The sequence below is a fragment of the Prunus mume genome, linkage group LG1 (genome assembly GCF_029339155.1).
Source record: "Prunus mume cultivar Tortuosa linkage group LG1, ASM2933915v1, whole genome shotgun sequence".
Taxonomy (NCBI): domain Eukaryota; kingdom Viridiplantae; phylum Streptophyta; class Magnoliopsida; order Rosales; family Rosaceae; genus Prunus; species Prunus mume.
The window spans coordinates 13682478-13707922 of record NC_142698.1 but is presented as its reverse complement, the minus strand read 5'-3'; the positions used below and the strand labels follow the sequence as shown (position 1 = coordinate 13707922).

Genomic DNA, 25445 nt, shown 5'->3' with positions numbered 1-25445 from the left:
ACTAGAGATGGTGTAACCGAATTCTAAACCTTGGATGTAACTATGTGATTGAGACTAGCTACCCAATTTGGGGTTTGGTATTGGTAATGGGTTTGTTAGTGTTGTCCTCTTGGAATTTGTTTCTTTAATTCATTCACCAAATATAAAAACAAAAGAAAACCAAAAAGGACCATAATAAATAAATCATTAATTACCTATAATATTGTTTATTAAAAAGGGTAATTTCGTAAACCAGAAACAACCGGCTCCTTCTTAGATTTACAAACCCGTCACCGAGTCACCAACCTCCAAAAACTCGCATTTTGCCAGCTGAAAACGACACACCCCCCCTCCCGGGAGACGCCGTCGTTTTGACGCCGGTGCCTCCGTCACGCCCTCAAACCCCAGAGAACATTCCAGACACAATGACGCGTAGCCTCAGCTTCTCTCTACCCGTAACCGTCGTCGTTTTAGCCATCGCCTACATTTACTTCTCCACAGTCTTCATATTCATAGACCGTTGGTTCGGTCTCATGTCGTCGCCTGGCTTATTGAACGCCACCGTTTTCACCGGCGTGGCCCTCATGTGCGTCTTCAACTACACCATCTCCGTCTTCAGGGATCCGGGTCGGGTCCCCTCCACGTACATGCCCGACGTCGAAGATTCGGGTAACCCTATCCACGAGATCAAGCGCAAGGTATCAAATTCATGCTGTTTCTCTCTTAACGTTGTGTCGTGTTTATGGGGAACTAATTTATTTTTTCATTTCTATACGATTGGATTGTTTTTTATTTTTTGTCACGGCAATTTTCTGTATATGTTTCAAAATTGTGGCTGGAATTTTTAATTAATATGGATTATAATGTGTTTTGGTGAATTGGGTTGTTTTATTTCTACAGCGAATGCATAAAAGCAGGGGCTTTAGTTTGGATTGACTTGTTAGTTATGTTATATGAGTTTATGGGATGCTGTTCTTTGGTGATTACTTTAGCTGAGCTAATTTGGAATCGAGGGGAATCAGCAAAATAACATTTTTGCGTTTGTGTTAGTAGGCAATTCGCATAAGTGATTGAGTCACTTTGGATCCTAGTCTAGTAAAATTTTATAGCCATTGCTTACGTATATATATATATATACACACATACATATATTTGAAAAATCACAACAATTATGATGGAATTAAAAGGAAAGATGTAATTTTGATAGACAATGAGTGAAACATTTTTTCCGAGACAGTAAAAACATTTGACTTTTAAACTTGTAATGAAGCTGCCTAACGTTGCCAAGGAACTTGTAGGTGAGGAGCAAGTAGATAACTTGGGATGTATGCTCCACTCTAAAAGTCAACCTTTGTTCTCTAGGGTGGAATGCGTGAATTTTGCATTTCAGACCTTTGGAAGTCAGATAGTGTCAAGATTTCAGTACATCCATCTCATGGTTTTCAATGTTCATTACAAATATAATTAAGTGTCATTAACTATATTTCCTTTCTATATATCTGTGAAAGCTTTGTTTTTAATAATTGCTAAGCCATGATGGACATGTGGTTCCAAATTCCAATACTTGTTATTTTTGCGGTCTTTGGATGGCATTGTCTTACGTTGGCTTCTATTTTCAAAAGGAAAGTTCAGAAACATGATTACCGTTGTTTGTCGGGATCTTTAATCTCCTATACAAGTCTTGAAATGTTAAACAGGAACCAAAACCAATTCAATATGGTTGGCTTACCCTTGAACCCCCCTGTCATTCCTCTTGGCTTATCCATGTTCCAGTTTCCCTAACAACTGAACAATGTTCTCACCTAAATTGAATGGGGCCAACTCACGTGTCTGTCGATATGCTCGAATGCTGATGTCACGGGGTATAATCTTTGTACATATGCACAGAAATCAATGGCAAATCTATTTTGGGACTTTATCTTCAAATATTCACTTCTATTTTTAAACCTCTCAGATTTTGTCATTCAGACTTAGCTGCACCACCTAATCAATCAGTTTTTGCATAAAATGCCAACTTTTCTTTGCTCATATGTCTGCCAGTATGCTCCAGCGCTGATATTCACAGGGTACATTAATGGAAAATATATATTTGGAAAACTAGCTAACTCTATCCTCCAACGTTCACTTCTAATTTTTAGCCTCACATTTTGTCATTCAGAATTTGTTGCATCTAGTCATTTGTTACGTAAAATGCCAACTTTTCTTTTGGTGGCAATAGCATTAGTGGACATCTGGAGGTTTGTGTGATCCCCCAGTTGAGTGAACGAAAACATCAGAACTGAAATGTCATTTTGTTCTTGATAGTATACTGTTCTCAAGCTAGATTTCTGTTATGTTGCCACATGTACTTGAGCTCTTGTGGGAACGGATGGGATGGTTTGAGCTGGAGATAGACCCCCTGGGTTAATACTTTTGTTTTGAAAAAGATAATACCGCCTTATCTTGTATTAAGAATTTACTGTTCTTGTATCCGTTCTTTTAGATTTTTAAATTATGTTCTGTAGCATGTGGAAAGAGACTGATAATGTTTGTAGGTCGTATCACCTTCTTTTTATTTCTTTCAATAAAGGTTTCATGTGAGGTGTTTATCCATCATAATTAGTGTTATTATTTAAATAAAAAAATAAAAAAATTACTGGAGATTGGAATAATTCCTAGGAACATGTAATATTTACTTGCAGCAGATTATGGAGAAGTGTGAGCCTTTGCTTCAACGTTATTATTACTTTTGTTGTTTTATTTAAAAAAACAATGTAGTTTGGAACAATTCTTAGGAATATATAATCTTTATTTGCAGCAAGATAGATTGTAGAAAACTGTGAGTCTCTGCGTCCTAGATGACTGTTGGGTGGAATGGTTTTGCAGGGAGGGGATTTAAGATATTGCCAAAAGTGTTCTCATTATAAGCCAGCTCGAGCACATCATTGTCGTGTGTGCAAAAGATGTGTTTTGCGAATGGTATGTTTTATCTATGTTAACCTTTGATGCCTTGTATGTCCTGGATAATGTGTTAAAGTGCTGCCTCTTGGTTGTAAAGGACCATCATTGCATATGGATTAATAATTGCGTCGGCCATGCAAACTATAAGGTCTTCTTCATCTTCGTTGTGTATGCTGTAATGGCATGCTTCTATTCCCTGGTAAGTTATTATTTTATTAAATCCTATTGGACTTTGACTTTTCTTTTTTGTCTTTCTGACTATGCTGTAATTGCATGCATTGACTGGCGTGGATGTTCTTTTCCATTATTACATGGGGAACTATGCCATTTTCCTTTTGAGTACCATATGTTATTTTTGGAGCGCTAGAAGGCAATCCATTTGAGTGAAAAGATGGTGAATGTTTAAGACATAATTTTCTTTCCTTTGTTTTATTTGTTTCATTATTTTCAATTCTGGATTGACACTTAAAATTTTCAGGTCTTACTCATTGGTAGCCTAACTTATGATCCTGAAAAAGATGAGGAACAAACTGGAGACTCTTTTAGAACTGCATATGTAAGCATATGTGCTGGGTTTGTATTTGAGCCTTGCATGCTAGACAGTATGCTTAACCTTTCTTCTTTTTTTCATTTTCAGGTCATTTCTGGGCTGTTGCTAGTTCCATTGTGTGTGGCACTGAGTGTTCTTTTAGGTTGGCATATCTACCTCATTTTGCAAAACAAGACCACAATTGAGGTTATTAGGAATTAACAAATTGTATATCATTGTTCTGCTCTTTGGTGGCAAACCTGATTTTGATATCTGGACTGCTATTTCATAGTCATTTCTTTTTCCTTCTTTCTGGCAGTACCATGAAGGAGTGAGAGCTATGTGGCTTGCAGAGAAAGGAGGGCAAATCTATTCCCATCCATACGATCTTGGTGCCTATGAAAATTTGACAATGGTATTTTTCCTTTCTGTTCTCCTTTCGTTCGTGAAAAATATATGTACCCTCTTAAAGGCTTTGGGGCACTTAGAGAGGGTTACCTTCCAGTCCAAACTAGTTTACATTCATTTATATATTTCTTGTTTCTCTTTGGTTGGAATGTATATGTTACGGTATTATTTGTTATTTTTCTACTCTATTTTACACATCCATTACATTCAAGCAATGTTTGACTGCTGTAGGTACTTGGTCCAAATCCCTGCAGTTGGGCACTCCCCGCATCGGGACATATTGGATCTGGACTCCGCTTCCGTACAGCCTATGATTATGCTTCTGCTGCATCAATGTCAGAATGAAGCTTTCTCGATTCATCATCTTGGTTTGCATTGGTGAGAACAAGACTTACCAATGTGACGGGTTGGATGGTCCGATCTTGTGGTGATGTCCAGCAGTCCTTTTCCATTGTCCTAGGAGTCACTCCAAAAGAAGAAAAAGGCCTTTCCTTTGTCTCCTACTAATGGAATTATGGTCTAGGAGTTCCTGAAACTGTTCGCTTCTGTTACACGATTTTGGGGAAGCAGTTGAGTATAGGGTCCTTGTCAATAGCCAAAACTAATCAGTGTTTGAGTAGCTAGATGCAGCATATGTGGGTACTTTTTTTCCTTGTCTTTGGGTAGTTACTTTGAACTATAGTTTACAATTTTACTTACAGCATGGTCTCAGCTGATAGGTTTTGTACAGAGAGGGAATCAGCATCCCAGCTTACCAACCAAGGCACCTTTTGTAGAGGACAGCGCGGGGTGCCTGTGTAACTTGGAAGAGTTGTAATCCTTTTGTAACGTGAAAATAATAAGAGAAATGGTGCTTTACTTTTTGTTTTTGCTGAAAAGTGCTGTTATTTTTACCCATGTCATATTTTCCCACCCCAATTATTTCTGAATAAATACTCTTCCCACCCAAAGTCTATCAACACACCGTTCTTCTTCCTTCATATTTTTTGTCCATAAACCCTGTCTCCTTTATTTTACCAAAATCTTACCCATATTACGTAGGTTGGTTAGTCTGTGCCTGTTTTTTGCACCAGACTTCGATCCTCCTCCTCGTACAATAGAGTAATTTAGATTTTTTCCAAAAAAGTTGTATTCCTCGTACAATAGAGTAATTTAGATCTTTTCAAAAAATTTGTATTCTTCTAGCAGTCCTTAAACACCTTTTGAGTCAACCTATCATCCAAATACACTAGAGGAGTTTATGCTATATTTACTAATCATGAATTGGAATTCTCATTAGGAATTGAATTCCATCTATGGAGGATTCTTACGTTTACTTCACATTAAAGAATTGAAAAGTAAGTGGGATCCATACAAAATTAGGAATTGAATTTCTGATTTTGGAAGAATTTAATTCTTGGGTGGGAGTTGGTATTCTAAGGGCCAGTTTGGCATTGTTGTGCTATGAAAATAATCGTTGTCAAATTTACTGTAAGATAAAGCAGTTTGACGTTTGGTAAACTTTTTATTAAAAGTGTTGTTGGTACTGATTCCCGCATAATCAGAAAATGAAAGCACCTCATTAGTTGTTTTCCCTTTTAGCTTTCTCTCACAACAATTTTTAACAATAAGTGATTTTCTCATAGTTAACTAAACAGGTTGGGCTTCCTAAATATTTTTTAAAAATCACTTATCACCCCAAATAAGCAATGTCAAACATGCACTAATTTCTGGAGAACTAACTCATTAGGAATTCATCTTTTGTACCTATTATATCCTCACACAATTTTCAAAATTTCAAATTTACCATTTATTTTAACCTAACAACAAGGATATTTTAGTAATTATAACTACTCCTACCCCAATTTTATATGATTTAGTAAACAACTTTAATAAGAATTTGGAATCTAATTCCTCTCAATCCATATAATTTAGTAAACAACTTCAATAAAAATTCGAAATCTAATTCTCCTTAATTCAACTTTCCCTCAATTCAATTCATCTTTAATTCAATTTCCTCTAATCCAATTATGGATTAGTAATGTGATAATGTGCATAAATGATGGGGGTGCTGGTAAAAGTGGAAGTGGGGCTTTGGAAAGCAAGGGAATTCGCGCCAAACCACGTGGAGTCAAAATGGCTCCATCCGACTCAAGCATTACCCACGCGAGACATCCATGCAAATGTTAAAACGCGCCAAAACCAAAGGGTGGAGCATAATAGATTTGAGGTAAAAAATTTATCGTGCAATGCACGCGCCATTTTGGAAGCGTAGATAAAGTTTCCACTTAAAAACTAAGGAGAGATGAGAGAGAAAGAGAGGGAGGAGGATATCTATATTTCTTCCGTGATTTGTTCGTATACACTACCAACTGAGCAAACATTTTGTATTATTTTTCAGTTCTCTCTGGAACTCACCGAGTTCGTCTCTCTGGTTCCAGATGGAGACCTACGAGGAAAACCCATCTCAAATCGACAGGTTTTGATTTCCGGGTTTCTATTTTCTGCTGAATTTAATGCCTTTTTACTCATTTTAAAGATCATTTCTTTGTTTGTTAACTGTTAATTGTTACTGTTATCTGATTTGATGAAGTAGCTGAATTTGATCCCATAGCGTTTAAATGAGTTGTTTTGTTGAGTTTCAGCTGCAAAGTAGCTAAATTTGGAGTTGTTATTATCATCTAGGATAGAATTTAATGCAAAATGTTTTTTTTCCCCAAATGTAAGTAGTTAGTTATTTGGATTTTAAAAGGGGCAATTTTGAGATAGAGAGAAATTGGATCTCCTACTGTCCCATCCTTGGCCTCACTTGGTCACTGATCCAAACAAAAATTTGATTTTTTTTTTAAAAATCATAAGCGGTCTTTACTCATTGCTAGTGTGGAAATTGTCATCAGACAGTATAATTTTACTTGATTGCTTGCTTGCTGGGTGGTGTTTGGATTGGATGACCATACAGTTTGAAGCTTGGTGCATATTTCATGCCCTGATTTCTTCTGAAAGGGAAATGAATTGAGTTTACTTCTGATTGCTTTTATGCCTTTCGGTTCTGTGACTGTAGCTATCTTGGGGGTTTTTTTGGGTTAAAAAGCTAGGAAACCTGAAATTTTTTACAGTTCTTGTTTGCCTAAGTCATTGGTAATTGCAGGTTTTTCTCATCCTTGTTCTGCTATTACTCTCTTAAACAGCTCACATGTCATGAGTGTTCTGAAGAGGATCAAGAAAAGAAAATTCCAGGCCGAGCAATTGGGCTTGCCAATACCAAAGCATAAATGCTGGGAACGAATTTTTCCTTCTGATGAACCTGTCTCCATGTTTGATGAAAATCCTGAAGTAAAGAACATGCAGACATGTGCAACGAAGGGAAAAGTAGAGGGAGTGATCCTGGATGGTGGGTCTGAATCTGAATCAGGAAAAGGTAGCAACAGTTTTGCTGGAGATTCTGATTCTGCAACATCGGTTTATGTTGAAGCTAAACTAGAACCGGTGTATGCAAGGGCATGCCTAAATGACAGGCCTTCCACTTCATATGCGAATGAAGTGCATCAACCTGCATATCCTGATGGCGAAATACAAGCATTTGAGAATTATGACGAGCACCTCCAAGAATTTGGAAACCAGGTGGATTACATTTTCTCAGAATATGGAGAGGACTGCATTGATCAGTGTAAAGACAAGGAAATTGAAGATGTTATATACCCCATTGGTTCGAACACAAATAAATACATACTTTCATCTGGAAGATGGAGTGTGAATCAAGATAATTCAGGTGACCTATTCAAAGTTTCTATTTGACGAGTTGAGAATAAAATGATTATTGCAATGTATCTTTACATGTGGTATCCTTGTTTTATCATTTACTGAGTGGCATAACATTTTCATTGTTGTGTATGCAGACGTTCAATCAGCTAGCAACAGGAAGCCAACCATTGATCAAGAATTCGAGCAGTATTTTTCCACGCTAATGCTGTAGAACTCATTGCTTGGATGTGAGCAGCAAATGTATAGTTTTTCTTTATCTTTTGTATGCGAATCATGTAACCAGTTCATATTTTGACCAGCATTTTGTTATATATTATGTTTAATCTGAAATGGGTTATGCAAAGCCTCCCCTTTTCTCATTTTAGCTTCCTTGCATCTTAAATTCACATCATATTTGTCTTCTTCTTTTGGTGTGGGAGCAAATTGATGCTTCTGAGAAGAAAGATTACAAGTTTGGCATATTTGGGAGCAAACCATTTTGTGGTGGCTGATGTTACTACTTACTAGCAAGCAATGTGATAGGCCTATGGTTTCTATACTTGTACTAAATGACCTATAAATTAAATAAATTCGACAGGACCTTCTTTAAACAATTTTGTTATTCAAATTCTTCCATCATGAGCCTGCCAAATTCCATACCTAGCCAATTTTTTATTTATTTATCAACCATGCCTATGCCAGTCAACTCGTACGTTTCTGCAAAATTATGCAGACTTTGTTTTCAATCAAAAGTAGAACTTCATTAACCTTTAAAATAAAGTAACAACCATTGAGTGCAATTAAAAAAACATAAGTACAATAGAGAATAGAGTGACCTTATTAAAACCTTACCATAAAACAACCTCAAAGAAGAATTAAACCTTGCCATAAAACAACCTCAAAGAAGAAAAAATTCGTTTCAGAAAAAAGAGTACCACGGCACCTTCGACAAGAACAAAACAAACACAAGCTAAACCCAATTCCCTATTTTTATCAGAAATATGCAGAATTAAATAATAAAAATATTAAATTAAATTGTGGGTTCGATTGTTTCCATTAGGTCGGGTTTGGAGTCTATCCAGCATTATGAGTCAAAAATTAAAGTTAGCATGGAACGACACTCAGCAGAACAGAACCCATCCTTTATCAAAAAAATACAAACAAGAAAAAAAATGTCATTAAATATTGAATATTACACCATGAGATATATTAACAGAGAAAGAGAAAATCCGCGGATATTATTTTGATGACTCGATCATGGATGTAGGAAAAGAATATGATCATTAATCATCATACGTAGTTATAAGTTAAAGGCATTAAAAGAGGAAAATTCAATACAAGATCACTCAACATGAGGGAAAAAGAAGAAGAGGGAAATCCGGACACATGGTCAGTCAAACTCAACACTTCGGAAGATCGGACGGCGGTGGTGGTAACTTCTGATTCGGTTGCGGCCCATCCTGAACGATCCACGCCATCCTTAGCCCCCAGCTTGTGTGAACGTCCAAGTGACAGTGCATAAACCACACCCCTGAAAGCATATCAACAAAAGCAAATCGTTAATGATAATGTCAATTTTTTTTTGTTTATTAAACAAAATGTTTAGCAGTTTTGATTAATAGTTCACTCATTTTGTTACTATTTTAATATAATTCATCTCGCACAGTTTGCTATGTTATGTTGTTAAACTGTCGATCATGTTATACCTGGATTGTCTGCGAAGAAACGAATCGCAATCCAACCGCCAGCTGGAACACCAGCAGTGTTCCTCTCAGCAGGATCCACCAGATTAAAATTAGCAGGGTCCTTAGTTGGATCATAGTTACCAAACCCACGTCCAACAATAAAGAAATTATACCCATGTAGATGGAGAGGGTGACTCTCAGCACCCAGAATGCTAGTGCCCTGAAGCACCAGCTCCACACTTGTGTTGAAAGGCAACACCACAGCCCTTGTGGCATTGCTCACATTAGTGATATTTGGTGGTGTTCCTGTATAATTAAATGCCACAAGTGGCTTGGTGGGAAAATCTGTGGTGTAAACTCCACTGGACTGTCCAGAAAAATGTGCTTGAAGCATTGCTGTTGATGGCAGAGCAAAAGAGAAATTGTTGATGGAGGCTGCAAATTTCAGGCCATTGGGTCCTTGGCATGTTGAGTTTTGGGGACATGGGGATGTTCCAAGTCCTAAAGTGAAGAAAAATCTTCTGTCCACAGTTTGCGGGACGTTGGCTGGGAATTGCTTAGTGGCCAAGCTACGGAATTTTTTGGCTAAGTTATCGACAAATTGGGTGACGTTGACAAACTTGGTGGCATTGATGGGTGGAAGACTTGGTCTGAAGAGGGGAAGGGCTTTGATGGAAGTGTGATGAGTGGTGTTTGGGTGCTTGTATTCGAGGATTCCAGCGGTGGTGGTGTTGTCTAGGGTGCCTCCACCGGTGAAGTAAGGCCGTGCGACGATGAGGAAGGTGGCATTGGGAGAAGTGGGCTTGGTTTTGAGGAGGATGTTTGTGGTTTGGCCTGGGGCGATGAGAAGTATGTCGGTTTCAAAAGGTTTGGTGTAGACAGCATCAGCTTCAACCACTGTTAGAGAGTGGTTGGCTATGCTGAAGAATAGCTCATCGTTGAGTGCAGCATTGATTAATCTGAGGAGGTATGTCTTCCCTGGTTCCACCTTTAGCTTGAATACATCTGCAAACACCACCCGCTCAAATAAAAACCTGTCTTCTTTTTTCATGTTATGTTGTTAGATTATTAATCACGATCAACATAACAATATGTCTAATACATTTTTTACCTCGAGACGAACAGTTGTACAAAGGGCCTGGAAGACCATTAATGGTGTATGCATCTGAAACATTAGGCCCCGCTCCTGTCTGAAGTGCCTGGCTAATCACAGCCTCAGGGTCCACATTAAACCACTCTCCTGTACACCCAAATCCATGTAAAGAGTTAAAACAATTTCCACTACATTATTGTCAAAATTTTCAAATGGTCCAATGCCTAAACTCTAGCCAGCTGCTACATGATTACCAAGAATAATGGGGACCTCCTTGTAGGGTTTCACAAAAGGGTAAGACTCATTGCGCTTCGGGAGAATGATGATCGGTCCGTGAAGGGTAGATCTCAGCCATGAGATGTGAGCATGCCATAACAGAGTTCCTCTCTGGCCTGTGATGGTGAAGTTGTATGTGTATGCCTGACCTGTCTGTATAGGACATTGTGTAATGTAAGCTGGACCATCTGCCCATCCAGTTTGAAGTTGCCTAATCCCATGCCTGCTCTCTCCCACAAAACAAACACAAATTTGAATTAGCAATTTTTCTTTTTAACTATGCACATTTGCTAATTATGTAAATATATTCATATATACCAGTGAATTGTGATATTGTTGGAAACATGGTTGACCACTTTGATGAGAACTTGGTCACCTTCCCTTGCCACCAATCTGGGCCCTGGGAACTTTCCATTCACACTTAGAATGCTCCTTGTGTTGCACAATCTTGTCACATTGTGGTACTTAATCTATACAGCAAGGTTACAAATTTGAGAAACTTATAAAAAATTATAATTCATGTATAGCAAAGTCAAATTGTTGAGGCTCAAGGTGATGGGAAAGAATGTACATTGAAAGTGTAGTGCCTTGTTTTGCCTGCAGCAAACTCCGGCATCCACGACGCTGCAATGAAAAAACTAAACAGCAAGGCTGCCATTGAAGTGAAACAAGGAAACTGAGGAGAACCCATTGCTCTTTCTCTCTCTTTCTGGTGTGATAATGTGTAGAGAGTCAAGGTGGCTTGACGTTAATATAGGGAGTAGGAAAAAGTTGGCAAGAAAATTATATAATTGTTTTAAGTTAGAAGCGGGAGCTTTCATGAAGCTATTCACTGAAATTACCATTGAGATGGAATCTACTTGTGTGCTCCGCTTTGATGTTGGTCGAGCTGAATTTTAGAGTGCTGATTAAGTAATACTTACCTATTCCATCTACACTAATTTTGATTACCACAATGACCTTTTGCTCAATGGGGGAAATTTAATAGCAAAAATCCAAGTTAAAGATAAAATTGTCCTGATTATGTAGTTAAACAGTCAATTAATTCATGTTGTACTAGCTTTAGCGTAGAAATGGTGCTGGCAATTAGTGTTCTAGATGTCACATTAGGAAGCGGGCATCTTTCTTTTATCCTTTGGTTCTCAAATCCAAACAATCCAACAAAAACTATGCTCTTTTGCCTTAGATTATTTTCAACTCATGCTCGAAAACAGTTTCTAATAATCTGACATGTTATGTTGTCAGACGTTTAAACCCGAACCTACATAATATCATCAACGATTCATATTAACACTCACATAAGTAAAAATGGGACACTGGGTGGTTGTAGAAAATCAAGTAAGTATTCCTCGTTTACGCATGCTGAAGCTCAAGGCTGAAGCTTATCAAGGCAGTTTCTATTTCCCTTTATTTGCAATCTTCATTTGTACCTCCCCAACTGTTCTGCCTTGGGAACTAAGGAATAATAATAAAAAATAAACAGGTCCACGTCCACAAAATTCACTCCAAATCATCCACATCCACATACATTTCTTCTGAATAACATCCGTTAATTAATTTTATATTCCAGCTACATGTCCTAATTTCAGAAGTCGTTCGATGAAAGCGATGGCCCATCTTATCTACATCACGTGTGAAAATAACAAAAATCTATTTTCATATTTGTGCTTTCTTGAAATTGGAATTTGCATGCGGTCAACACCCAGCACAAGCTTCTTTGATTGATGATTTTGTAACAATCTGTTTGGTCAAATTCCAAACAAGATCAAATGCAGCAATTGCTTGGGAAGGAAGTGCATCAAACTCATTGCCCATAACAGTACGACCATTATTAATTCTCCCAACATTGTTGACTGTCACATAGTTTCCAATTCGGTTTGGTTCGGTTGGTTACGCGGTATAAATTCCAGCCTAGTCCCACACAAGTCAAATTGAGCTGGATTTTGCTTCATCTTCATCACTCATGATGACCCACTTGAGGCCTGCCGTTCTCCCTCCACACCCACTCCGATATCATCACCCAATTAATATACGAAAATGGAAGAAAATTAAAACCAAATTACAAAGAAATAATAATAATATGCACAAAGAAAAACCAACAAATAAAATCTCCGTGTAGAAAAAAAAAAAAAAAAGTTTTGAACTTTTCAGGCACAGGCTTGAGTTCGAGGAGGCAGAGCAAACAGAGCATCGAGATCAGGGGGCTGGAAGTAACCATTCTTCGGCGGGTCCCGCTGCGTTTCCCCAACCGCCTTCTTCTTCGGAGGCGGCGGACACAGAAGCATCTCCGGTATCTGGCACTCCCGCCGCTTCGGCGTCGCACAATCCTCGTCCATTCTCAGCCGTCCGATCAACACAACAGCTCCGTCACTCGGTCGGTCACAAAACTCTCACAGTAGCAGAGGAGCGCGCGCTTTATATAAACGTTTTTCGAATTTGAAAACGAAAATTGGGAATATGCGATCGTGAGGTTGGGGTGTGAGACAGCTAAGCGATGAGTGGGAGCTGGAAGACGTGTCAGATTCTTAATGGAGGTTTATATCCACGTGTCTTTCTACATGGTGTCATCCAGTGGCGTTTGTATTTTTGTAAATTTTTTTATTGTCGGCGCCAACTTTGAGTCGGTGCTTTGCGCGGGAAATTAAACACGTTTGAATGTTGGGCCATTTTTTGAAGTGTGTGTGCGGTCCAGATGGAATTTTAAGGGAAGGCCGTGGCATAAACGGCGGATGGGCCATGTCACGCTTAAAACGTGTCGCTTTCTTTCAGTCTCTGGGCCCACCTTTTGATTAAAATAAATTAAATGATAAGAAGATGGGCGTGGAGGCTTGGAGTTGGTTAACTGATACCTTCATATGACTAAAAGGCCCAATGAGAGGATAAAATTGGTTATACTTTGGAAGGCCCAAAACCCTACACCTGAACTGAGCCATAATGCTCTCTGTTGAAATTACATGTTGAATTGGTCATCCTTTCCTCCCCCATAAGCACCACATGAGCATTCGGATTAGAACTATGCATCATGTTATCAAGATTGATAGTTTTTTCTTTTACTTTTTTTCAACTATACTATATATTTCTCCATTTTGTTAGGAAAACAAATCTCAAGTTCGCACCGTCGTAGTCCTCGTAACAACGTCATCATTGAGAAATTTTAAAAAAAATTGCCAAATTTTGGACATTTTAGGTCATCTTCCATCATAGGGCTATATGTAGTTCAAGACTATAATTTTAGCCTTTGAAAATATTAATTTTTTAAAAAATAGTGTAGAGCTAAAAAATTTCATCTCCAGCCATGTAGGGCTATATTTTAGGATCCTCCATATTTTATTATTTTGAAAATAAAAAACTATTGTACAACACTCATACATTCTACTACTATTTAAACAATGACAATTTTGAAAAAAAAAATGTTGCATTTCAAAAGGTTATGACATCCCAACAGTCAGAACCAATTGTTTATAATTTTTTATATTATAATAATAACATATATGTATATATGTAATATATACTGTATATGAGTATATACGTGTGTATATGTATATTATAATACATACATGGGTATAATATATATGTATATGTATATATATTATAATATACATATATACACGTATATACATGTATATTATTGTTATTATAACATACCCATACATATTATAATATACATACATATATACACATATATAATATATATGTATAGATATTTTTGAAAGAAAAAAAAATATAGTTCTAATACAATCATACACTAAACGTAAGATAAGTGTTATACAACTTAGACCAAGCCAAGACAGTTCTTAAGCATAGTCCATGCCAAGACAGTCATGTGTAACAAACGAACCCTAAAGGGCTAAATATGGCCCTCAAAATTTAGCCAAATTTTCGTTTAGTCCATGACTGGAGATGAGTTTTGCATATTTTGAGGGCTACATATGGCCTATGACCTAATTTTTTTTAACCCATTTATTTTTATTTTTAGAATTTTATTAACTAAAGGGAGGTTCGAGCACTGCTCGAGAGGTCTTGAGGGGGTACGAGCATTATTGAAGGTGTATCAAGAGAAAATTTGGCATGGGCTACATGTGCCCTGGAAGGCTAAAGGCTAAATTTGGCCCCAAATTTTGGCTAAATTTTTTTTTAGTCCATGATTGGAGATGGGTTTTGCATATTTTGAGGGCTATATATGACTTATGGCCTATGATTAGAGATGACCTAAAAAGCTTTTAACCCATTTTTTCAATTTTTAGAATTTCATTAACTGAAGGGAGATTCGAGCACTGCTCAAGAGGTCTTAAGGTGGTTCGAGCATTACTGAAGGTGTTTCAAGAGAGCTCAAGCATTGCTCAAGAAGGCCTCGAATGATATTCTCACAAATTTTCCGAATCGTATCCTCACAAAAGCATAGACCCAACATCATCAAAGGAGAAGACAAAATGACACTAAATGTATCCAAACAAAACTCAAACTCGTTATCTCATCAACCTTATGCATTGTGAAGGTCAAATGTACCAACGGTTACACATCGCGCAATCTCACAAGTGAGAGGAGCGTACCTGTAGATCACATAGATACAAAAACAAGGGTGGTGTTTTTCCAAGGTAGAAGAGCTGTTTTTGACTACTAGGGGAAGATGCATCTGCCGCGCGCCCTTGCATTTCGAAGGACGATCGACTAGACATGTGCCCTGAAGCAGACAGACCCAGTTTCCTTAGGACCCACCCCTCCATCTCTTTCTTGTTTTCACCCCATAGAGATTAGTTGCACCGTCACTTCTCGGATCAAGCCCTCCTCCAACACCAGGACGTCGACAGCTCCAGAGCCGCCCCCTCCATTTCCCTCGTGAACCTCGACACGAGTGGGGCCTCCCCATCACACGTGTCCCCACATGGCCCCACGTAAAAAAGTGTTGACTTTTGCAAATACGTCCAACCAAAGATTTCTGGGTGTGTGTGTTTTTTATGTTTCTAATTTCTTTTTGTTCTTAACCTGTGCCCACTCCACTTCTTCCTTCGCTAGCCGACGCCTCTCTCTTTCCGATTGTCTGACGGTCAACCCGAGTTTGTGTTTTTATGCGGGTAGGGTCACAGAGAAACAGCGCACCCTCTAGAGGTTTTCTAGCATTTACAAAAGTCAAAGCCACAAGCCGCCAAACCTGCCCTCACTCTGAAGCAACCACTCGGTTCCCCTTGTGTTTCAAGATAAACTTTCTAAATAAGTTATGGTGATGGTAGTTGAATAATACCACACACACCCTATATATATATTTTTTTTTTTTCAGCACGTCGTTTTCTAGTCCTGATTAACAGTCTTGCAACATAACGTAACGATATGTCATTCCTCCTAATGCAGAGTACTAATCACCTCTTCATTAATGAATTTGGATGGGCATAATTTAGTTTAGTTGCAAGAATTAATTTTGTTTTCTCTTGTGAGAACGATGGAGGCAATTGTATGTGTGTGGACCACTATGTTGGTATTTAGGCATAGGCACTGACTGTTCGCACCGCCAGCCGCATCGACTGCAAAAATGTATCTAAAGATCTAAATAGTGAAGCGTAGAGATTTGGGAAATTAGACATGGTTCAAGTTATATAATAAGCTACTGATTGCTTGGAATTATCAATAAATAAATAAAAATCTTGGAAATTATGCACTGAACATGCATGCTTAGTCTTCTATGAGTATAAACCTTAAATACGGGAAGGCTTTAATTTTTATCTTCTTTTCGCAAATATTCTATGTTTGTAGTAAAGCATCCAACCTCATCGGTAATCATTTATAACCATTCATTACATTGACTTATGGAGCAAGGAGAGAAGATCAATCAGATCAGCTGCAAAAAAACAAAAAAAAACAAAAACAAAAACAAAACAAAAAAACAAATTTAGTCTATTATGGTTTTCATGACATGTGAGCAACTTTATGTCATAAGTTTTATTAAGGAAGATACATTTGAACCATATCTCTTTTTCCTTTTCTCTCAAAGGTATCATATGGATTGGTAATCCATGCGACTCATCCCGCACGATCGAGACTAGTTCGCCAAAAAGAGAGTTGAGAAAAAAGTTGGGTTTTATAGCTTGATTCCTCTAATTGAACTGGTTTTTTTTATAGTTCAAAAGTCATCATACTTCATCTACTCCTTCTTAAGTAACTATATCCAGGTAGCCAATTATATGCTTCCTTAAAGAATTCAGAAAGAGTGATAATGAAGAATTTGTTTATTCAAAGAAAGAGAGAACAACTCTTTGAAAAATAATGAAAAAGGTATATTTCTATTGATTCTTTAGTGGTTGACTCTTGCTTTGGTTGAGATTGGGTCATGGGTCAGGTAGCTGGTCCACCTTAATGCATCTATCCCATCAAAAACACAACATAACACAGAGAATGCAGCAAACCAACAAAAGTAAATTAATGGCTCCTCCATAATTTGGGTTGTGTAAAATTTTCCAAAATCAAACTTACCTCGGCATGTATTTTTGAAGCAATTTTAGAATACTACGGTCACGTTGTACATTTTATACACGTGTTATAATATAAGTGGATGACATGATTTATTTTCCTTCATTTTAAGAAATAGTATCAATAAATATTTACTCATATTATAATGCGTGTGCAAGATGTACGACGTGACTAAATATCAATAATAATATAATGAGGTGGTGCCAAATATTCAGTTTACCAAATATGTTAGTGTTTGAACGGGAAGAAAATTCTTAGTTAAGTCAAAGTGGAATCCATACAAAAAACAAAACCCTCTAGCTTGCTTTTAAAGTCAAGAGGCAAACACGTAGACGTGACACCTTCCCCTCTCCATCTGCTCCACCCTTTCTCTTCTTTTATTTCTTCATGAGCTTTTCATTTCTCATCTTATCAACTCATTTTCTTTCAGCCTTCTTCTTCTTCTTGTGTTAACAATGGAGGACGCAATGGGTGCCATGTGGTCCGACGGGTCGGAGGAAGAGCTTGTGAGAGAGCTTCTGGACAATGAGACACCATTCTTTGTGCTACCAGAGGAGGCTCTACAATCCCAGATGAGTGTTTCAAATGAAGATAGTGTTGTTAATCGGTTCATCCCGACCGTCTATTCTGGTCCAACAATCAAAGATATCGAGACCGCTTTGTCTGTCACCACTGGAGCAATTCAACCCCAAGAACTTTCACCGGCTAGGTTTGTATATGTTACAATAATAATAATTATTTTCATTTAATTTTAATTTTAATTGGGTTTTTTTTTCTTTCGGCGTATTATTTTGCAGGCTCTCAATGCTGGAAAGGGGTTTGAGCAAGGTTGAGCATAAGTACACTCTGAAGATTAAAAGCTGTGACAATGGAGCAATGGCTGATGATGGCTATAAATGGAGGAAGTATGGGCAGAAATCCATTAAGAATAGCCCAAATCCTAGGTAACTATTTTAGTCTCATTATTTCTTCTTCGTTTTCTTCTTCCCCTCTATGGAATTAAGTATTTTAAAAGCTGTACGGTTTGGTATTATTGCCGCCATAGTAAATATCATTTGATTGTTTTTTTTCAAGATGAGAGCCATAGTTTCTCTTTATTAGGTGCAAAGGTAAGTACTTTATCGCTGAAATTATATGAATTTTAATTTCAAAATACTAATTATTAAACGTTGAGTAACTTGTCGTGAAGGAATAATGCAAGAAGCTTCAAGAGAAGTGTGAACAACGATATATTTCTTTCGTAACAAGATAATATATGACTATTAAAAAGAGGAAAAATAAGAAAAAATTGATCAAATCTATATATCTGTATTCATAGATTAGAATGCTAGTTATTTCAAACTTGAAAGAAATGACAAGTGATGCATAGAAGTCGCATCATTTGTTTATTTCAAACCTAAACCATTCAACTTTGCATTGAAGGCTTAATTAGGGTCTTAAACCTACTTCATTATAGTATACGTATGAGTCCGAATCTGCATGATTTAGGCAACTTTAATACTAATTAAGCAGACTAGTTTACAAATTGCTCTCTAATTAGTACTGCCCCATGAATCCAACCGCCCTAATCAACACCTTAAGCAGGTAGATTATCCTTAAATATGTCTACCTATGCAAGTAGTTTGACCTAAATGAGGTCCAAGCCTAGGCCACACTATCAACCCTGACAATAAATTAAAACATAGTTTGACACATTGCTACAATCATGCAATTAAAGTATATCTCAAATTCTTTTTTTTTAATAATTATTTATTTCCATTTTCTTACCAAGCTTTTTTTTGGGCTGTGTTGATTAAAAAAAATGAAAAATAGGAGCTACTACAGGTGCACAAACCCAAGGTGCAGTGCTAAGAAGCAAGTTGAGAGGTCCAGTGACGACCCAGACACACTCATCATCACCTATGAAGGGCTCCACTTACACTTTGCCTACCCATTTTTCCCACTCAACAACCAGGCCCAGAACACCAGCCCACCTATGAAGAAGCCCAGAAACAAAACCTCACAGCCACACGCAGAAGACCGTGAACATGAAGCCCAAGAAAGCCCGCGAAGTATTACCCCTGACCCTGACCCGGATCTGCAGCCCGGCCCATTCCCCGACCCACATGAAGAATTTGTTGAAAAAGAGCCAAGCGCACAAGGGTTGCTTCAAGATGTGGTGCCATTTATGATTAGGAACCCTAATCCATCGAGTGCTTCTTCAAATTCTTCTTGTTCCTCCTACCGGTCGTCTCCAACATCTCCTTCTTCTCTGTCATGGGCTACTTCGTATTTCGATGTTGGTTTTAATCATAGCTTTGGATGAATGAATTCATATATATATTCATATTGTTAAAGTCTAATAATCCTAGTTCATTATTATATATGTGAAATATACAATGAGGTGCAATAATGATATGTATGTTAAAGTTCGATGTAGTTTCTATTGTCGATATCACAAGGCAATAAAGAATGTTTCAAACTACAAGGTAGTAGATAAGTATTGATTAAGTTAATTTTGTGTAATGTTATGTAACTTATGCTATTTGAACCGAAGAAGAAAAAAATTTAACTTATGGTCATATTTGGTATTCAACTTGAATTCAACGTTTTAAATTCAAAAACATAATTTGAGTCCAAAATAAAGAAAACCTGTTTGATCTATTTTTAAAAACTCAAACTCAATAACAACTAAAAAGCACCCCAATTATTAAAAACAAAATATATTTTTAAGTTTTTTTCTAACAACCCACAAGTTCTGAATTTTTTAATATTTGAAAACAATGTTCAAGTTGCATACCAAACAAGTTTTTGAATATTAAAAATAGATTTAAGAACTATTTATTTTAAAGAAAAATAAAAAAATTTGAATTCCCTATTTGAATAGGATACCAAACGCTCCCTTAGTCACCACACCAAATTTGTCTATTCATTCATGTTTAAAGTATGAGAAGGGTGAGAAGCTAGTTTTGAAGTGCATTTTCTATATAGCCACATTTTTTATTTTGGCACCCCTTCATGTATTGTGAGATCACTGAGATGAGGGTGTAAAGGAGTGGAGAGAGTTATTTTAGGAGTGGCAAAATCTCAATATATTTTTATATTTTTGAAAATTATAATTCTGTTAACACGGGAAGCAAGGCGACCAAACTAACCGGGTGCATATTGGTAATCTGGTACCATCTTCAGGCTCCAAAACTAGAAGAAGCATTACATATTGACAAAAGTAACCTCACTAATTTCATATCCCATGTCCCATAACCAAGGGCGAATTGGTAAATCAATAATAAAGAAGGCGGTTTCTGATTCTGGGCACGAAATCATTCCCTTTCTCCGCCTCTGCTCCTTCAGTCCCACACCATCCTAATTCCGGTAACCCCTCGTTCGCTCTCTCTTTCTTTCCAGCCCTATCAAATTTTTGCACCTGATTTTTTATCAGAAACCAAACAGACCCGCAAAGCTCTCTCTAGGGTTTCAAAAGCACCGTTTTCTACCCTATACGATCCTCAAGGCTCGATACAATGGTTTTCTCAAGCATCGGACGCTCGCTTTCCCACTCGGCTCGTTCTAAATTCAAAAGAGTGATAATATCCCAAAAAACCATATTTTTAAATCTCTTCTCTAAATTTATTTCTTGTTGGTTGATGAAGTTTGATATTTTGCTGTGTAGAACGTGATTTCGGGTACTTACAATGGAAGGACTACGTTTCTGCACGAAACGGTGCCACTCGGAAATGCGTGCATTTCAGGCGTTGATGGCGAGCTAGGGCTTCTGAGGGGATATTTGACTTATAATGGAGCTGGGAAGCAGCTCGTCTCTAATACTTACTTGTCGAATTTTAAGTCTTTTCTCACAAACCCTAGAATTCGTCGCTTCTTCTCCAGCCAAGGGCACGAGAAGAAAAGTAAGGTTCTCTGCCCAAACCTTAAAGAAAAATGTTTGATTTTATACATTTGATGCTTACCGTAATGTATTTATGTATGGATTTTACAATTGTTTATTCTTTCAGATTATGAGAATTATTATCCAAAAAATAAGAAGGAAATTCCAAAAGGGGATGGGCAGAAATCCGGGTCCAAAGGTGTGTCACATATTTAGTATTTGTAGTTTTTTTTTTTCCATTAATGAGTTTTGAGTGAGTGCAACATTATTTTACTGTACTCATTAGTTTCAGTTTTCTTCAGGGGGCTCAAATGCAGGTGATCAGGGGAATCCCCGGGAACTTTTTATTCCTTGGCATCAGATTATCGGTCCTATTATGTTCCTTGGCTTTGTTTTCACATCATTATTACTTAATCCTCAACAAGCGAAGGAGGTAATCAATATGATTACAGCAACTAGTTGTTGAATAGATGGATAGGTTGGTTAAGGTCGCTGTGTATGTGAATTGCCATCTATTTTCTTATGTTAGATAACATTTGTTTTGTTGGCATCTTCATGCAATCTTCTTGTTGGTGCTGACGAAATGTTGTTACATTATGTTCCCCTTTATATACTGTTGAGGATTTCTGCACTTGGGACTTAGAAAGATTCATATGGTTTGTGGGCTACCGTGCATTTTAGATAAATTCTGTTCTGTTGCATTCATGTCAGAAAGCATAAGTATTATGCATATAGTATTTCTTCAACACAGTGAGTATGAACTAGCATCTTGTAGGCCATCTGCCAAACAAGTTCTAGTAACCTAGCCATTTCATGCTGTTATGTTATCCGAAAAACTGCTTAGAGGATTATTTGATGCTATTGTTTGTTAAAGATTAAGGATTTATGATATTAATACTTGTGGTTTTGCATTTCTCCCTACAACTATGGAGAATTTTTTTTATCCGATTTTCTTTAATTATTTATGTTTAAGCTGATTGGTATATTTCCCAGATAAGTTTCCAAGAATTTAAAAACAAGCTACTTGAACCTGGGTTGGTAGATCACATTGAAGTTGCAAACAAATCAGTTGCGAAAGTGTACGTAAGGAGCTTCCCACATGATAAGAAACAGAGTGGCGATGATGCTGTAAAGGGACCTGCTGATGGTTCTTCCTCAGGAGGAAATACAACCCAGTATAAATATTATTTTAACATAGGGAGTGTTGAATCTTTTGAGGAAAAGTTGGAGGAAGCCCAAGAAGCTTTAGGGTTTGACCGTCATGATTTTGTTCCTGTAATTTATGTATCCCAAATAAATTGGTTCCAAGAGTTGATGAGGTATGGGCCAACAGCGTTGCTTCTGGGAGCCCTTTGGTTTATGAGCCGAAAAATGCCTAGCATTGGTGGTCCAGGTGGAAAAGGTGGCCGAGGAATATTCAATATAGGGAAAGCGCAGATCACAAAATTGGATAAGAATGCCAAAAACAAGGTTAAGTATGCATTTCATTTACTTGTGTTTGCCTTCATCATATTTCTTGTCTTAGTAGTAAAGTGAAACCTAAACTGAATTATTTACAACAATTACATTAATGTCCACATTATGATTCAGGTTTTTTTTAAAGATGTAGCTGGCTGTGATGAGGCTAAGCAAGAAATAATGGAGTTTGTGCACTTTCTAAAGAACCCTAAGAAATACGAGGAGTTGGGAGCAAAAATTCCAAAAGGTGCTCTTCTTGTTGGCCCTCCTGGAACAGGAAAGACGCTTCTTGCAAAGGCAACTGCAGGTGAATCTAGGGTGCCTTTTCTATCTATATCTGGTTCAGATTTTATGGAAATGTTTGTTGGTGTTGGGCCATCAAGGGTTCGAAGCTTATTTCAAGAGGCAAGACAGTGCGCACCCAGTATAATATTTATTGATGAGATTGATGCAATTGGCCGAGCTAGAGGGCGTGGAGGCTTTTCAGGTGGCCATGACGAGCGTGAAAGTACTCTCAATCAATTACTTGTGGAAATGGATGGATTTGGAACCACTGCTGGAGTTGTTGTACTTGCTGGCACCAATAGGCCAGATATTCTAGATAAAGCACTCTTGAGGCCTGGTCGGTTTGACCGTCAAATTACTATTGATAAACCAGACATCAAAGGTCGTAACCAGATTTTTCAAATATATCTGAACAAGCTCAAGTTGGATTTGGAACCATCATATTACTCTGAGAGACTTGCTGCTCTCACTCCTGGATTTGCTGGAGCAGACATAGCAAATGTCTGCAACGAAGCTGCCTTGATTGCTGCAAGGAATGAGAGCCCAAAGATCACCATGAAACATTTTGAGGCAGCTATAGACAGGGTGATAGGTGGTCTAGAGAAGAAGAACAAGGTATCTGTTGCCACTGCACGACATTCTGCGTAGTTGTTGACTTCTTTATGACTCAAAGATTACTGAGTATTAGAAAGGTTTTGTATGGAGCTACTGAGATATTTAAAGCTTTACTGGTATCTTTATGCAGGTAGTAAGCAAGCTGGAAAGACGGACTGTTGCTTACCATGAATCTGGTCATGCTGTTGCTGGTTGGTTCCTGGAACATGCAGAACCTTTGCTTAAAGTAACTATCGTTCCGCGTGGTACTGCAGCATTGGGGTTTGCTCAGTATGTTCCCAATGAAAATCTTCTTATGACCAAAGAGCAGCTTTTTGACATGACATGCATGACCCTTGGTGGTCGAGCTGCTGAGCAGGTAAAGCTCTCTTTCTTTCCCAAATTTCTGAATGAGTAAGTTGGGATATGAATCATATGATTAGATTTATTAAAGAATGAAGCTTATATGCTCCCACCATCCCTCCTTCCTCATTGAGACTGACTTATTTATGGTTTAGCTTCAACTCTAGAAAATTACAAAGGCACTTTAGCATGGTATATCACTCGTTCAATTCAAATATGGCGAATGCAACTGAAACATGAAGTTTAAATTTCTGAGAATGCCATCTTGGCAACCAAGCGACCATAAACTTTTAATAGAGAATGCTGAAAGTATGTGATGTATTTTGTTCCTTAAATCTTTTCCATGAAATGATTCATAAGTAATGACTCCAGTTGTGTTGTAATGTCCAAGTAGTTTGTGACTGCATACTTGTTTTATTTAACAATAATTATCATAAAATGATCAAGCACAATGCTGTAGACTCAAAAGGTGATGTTTACAAAATCGCATTGAGGGACCTTTTGTAGCTCTCAAAACCGAGGGGTCAAAGCTTCTCTGTTCTTGAATTTATTTCCTTTTGAATCTTTACATAGAATGGTGTTCACATTCTCAAATCGTCAACAACTCTTCCATTAGTGTGCATGTATGTGTATGTTGCGCAATAATCTGTTTGTGGATGCCCATCGGTTATTAAGTAAGATTTGTTAATGCAATCCTTGGATTGAACAGAATATAGAAAACATGCCTAAAATCTTTGACTATACATCTTAGTCTGCTATTTGATAGAGACAAAAAATTGTGGCTGGTTTTGCATGATGAGGCTCCTGTAGCTAGAAAGTTGAAGTCGTGGCATTGCTGTGATGGTACAACATTTTAATTTTAAAACGAAAGGCATCTTTGCAACATTTGAGAATTTATCAGCTGACTTTTATTGAGTCACTAACTGCTGCGATACTCTTGGAGTAGGTATTGTTGGGGAAGATTTCTACTGGAGCACAGAATGACTTGGAGAAAGTGACCAAAATGACTTATGCCCAAGTTGCAGTGTATGGCTTCAGCGACAAGGTGGGTCTTCTTTCTTTTCCTCAAAGGGATGATGCATTTGAGATGGCCAAGCCCTACAGCAGCAAGACCGGTGCAATAATCGACAGTGAAGTTAGAGAATGGGTGGCCAAAGCATATGTCCGCACCATTGAGCTGATAGAGGAGCACAAAGTGCAAGTAGGACAGATCGCAGAGCTGTTGCTGGAAAAGGAGGTCCTTCACCAAGATGACTTGGTTCGAGTATTGGGAGAGCGCCCATTTAAGTCAAACGAGCCCACAAACTATGACAGATTCAAGGAAGGGTTCCAAGAAGAAGGTAAGGAACCTAAAGAGACCACTGAGGGTGGGAATGTGGACGATGGTCGGTCGCCACCCATTCAACCAGATGTTGTGCCTGCATAGTTGATTGATTTCATGTGGATTATTGTGAATATAAAATTATATTTGTTGAAAGACTGGCTCCTTTGTTAGAACCGATTGTGAACTTCTTGTATATCCAAATAACATATTAGGTATATCATCTGTTTCCCACATACGATTTGTTGCTTGTTTTCTTTTTAAAGCCGTACAAGATTAGCTCTAGAGATGCAGAGTATTAATCCCGCACTCAATACTCTCACAACATCTGAAGAGAAGGCATTCAAACTCTAGCAATCCTGAGAATTAAAATCAAAAGAAAAGTTTCTTCAAACCTAAGCTTCATTCCTTAAGTCTCAAGTCCCGGGTCTAGGGTTTGAAGTCTCAAAGCACCGAATTTTTGACATCAAGTG

The 25445-nt window shown here is 37.7% G+C and overlaps 6 protein-coding genes across 8 annotated transcripts; 4 read left to right on the top strand and 2 right to left on the bottom strand.

The window, feature by feature from the left end:
- The first annotated feature begins 253 nt into the window (after positions 1 to 253).
- Positions 254 to 4734, top strand: LOC103339221 (DHHC-type zinc finger family protein). Of its 2 annotated transcripts, XM_008242501.3 has the most exons (7): positions 257 to 677; positions 2845 to 2937; positions 3017 to 3118; positions 3398 to 3475; positions 3557 to 3655; positions 3768 to 3863; positions 4088 to 4734. In XM_008242501.3, exons 1-7 carry the CDS (start codon positions 405 to 407, stop codon positions 4199 to 4201), a joined length of 855 nt encoding a protein of 284 aa, XP_008240723.2. In that variant the 5' UTR covers positions 257 to 404; the 3' UTR covers positions 4202 to 4734. The 2 variants fall into 2 exon arrangements, with proteins under 2 accessions (XP_088900034.1, XP_008240723.2); XM_089043908.1 differs by having other exon boundaries at positions 254 to 677; positions 3398 to 3655.
- Positions 4735 to 6154: 1420 nt separating this feature from the next.
- On the top strand, positions 6155 to 7956 carry LOC103339227 (protein FAR-RED ELONGATED HYPOCOTYL 1). Its single transcript, XM_008242505.2, has 3 exons — positions 6155 to 6314; positions 7024 to 7604; positions 7732 to 7956. The coding sequence occupies exons 1-3, from the start codon at positions 6277 to 6279 to the stop codon at positions 7806 to 7808; spliced, it is 696 nt and encodes a 231-aa protein (XP_008240727.1). The 5' UTR covers positions 6155 to 6276; the 3' UTR covers positions 7809 to 7956.
- A 775-nt stretch (positions 7957 to 8731) lies between these two features.
- Positions 8732 to 11362, bottom strand: LOC103339239 (laccase-17-like). Its single transcript, XM_008242514.2, has 6 exons — positions 11202 to 11362; positions 10949 to 11100; positions 10609 to 10853; positions 10373 to 10501; positions 9283 to 10266; positions 8732 to 9107 (listed from the first exon to the last, which is right to left on the bottom strand). Exons 1-6 carry the CDS (start codon positions 11319 to 11321, stop codon positions 8977 to 8979), a joined length of 1761 nt encoding a protein of 586 aa, XP_008240736.2. The 5' UTR covers positions 11322 to 11362; the 3' UTR covers positions 8732 to 8976.
- Positions 11363 to 12120: 758 nt separating this feature from the next.
- On the bottom strand, positions 12121 to 13050 carry LOC148921057 (cyclin-dependent kinase inhibitor). Its single transcript, XM_089055890.1, has one exon. The coding sequence runs from the start codon at positions 12964 to 12966 to the stop codon at positions 12778 to 12780; it is 189 nt and encodes a 62-aa protein (XP_088912016.1). The 5' UTR covers positions 12967 to 13050; the 3' UTR covers positions 12121 to 12777.
- Positions 13051 to 17375: 4325 nt separating this feature from the next.
- Positions 17376 to 19579, top strand: LOC103339250 (putative WRKY transcription factor 49). The gene is made up of 3 exons (XM_008242525.2): positions 17376 to 17798; positions 17887 to 18033; positions 18902 to 19579. The coding sequence occupies exons 1-3, from the start codon at positions 17545 to 17547 to the stop codon at positions 19392 to 19394; spliced, it is 894 nt and encodes a 297-aa protein (XP_008240747.2). The 5' UTR covers positions 17376 to 17544; the 3' UTR covers positions 19395 to 19579.
- Positions 19580 to 20377: 798 nt separating this feature from the next.
- LOC103339259 (ATP-dependent zinc metalloprotease FTSH 10, mitochondrial-like) lies at positions 20378 to 25208 on the top strand. 2 transcript variants are annotated; one of them, XM_008242537.2, is made up of 8 exons: positions 20378 to 20649; positions 20739 to 20973; positions 21079 to 21150; positions 21254 to 21384; positions 21945 to 22421; positions 22542 to 23309; positions 23440 to 23667; positions 24598 to 25208. In XM_008242537.2, exons 1-8 carry the CDS (start codon positions 20590 to 20592, stop codon positions 25075 to 25077), a joined length of 2451 nt encoding a protein of 816 aa, XP_008240759.1. In that variant the 5' UTR covers positions 20378 to 20589; the 3' UTR covers positions 25078 to 25208. The 2 variants fall into 2 exon arrangements, with proteins under 2 accessions (XP_008240759.1, XP_088909501.1); XM_089053375.1 differs by lacking the exon at positions 20378 to 20649 and having other exon boundaries at positions 20746 to 20978.
- Positions 25209 to 25445: the final 237 nt, after the last annotated feature.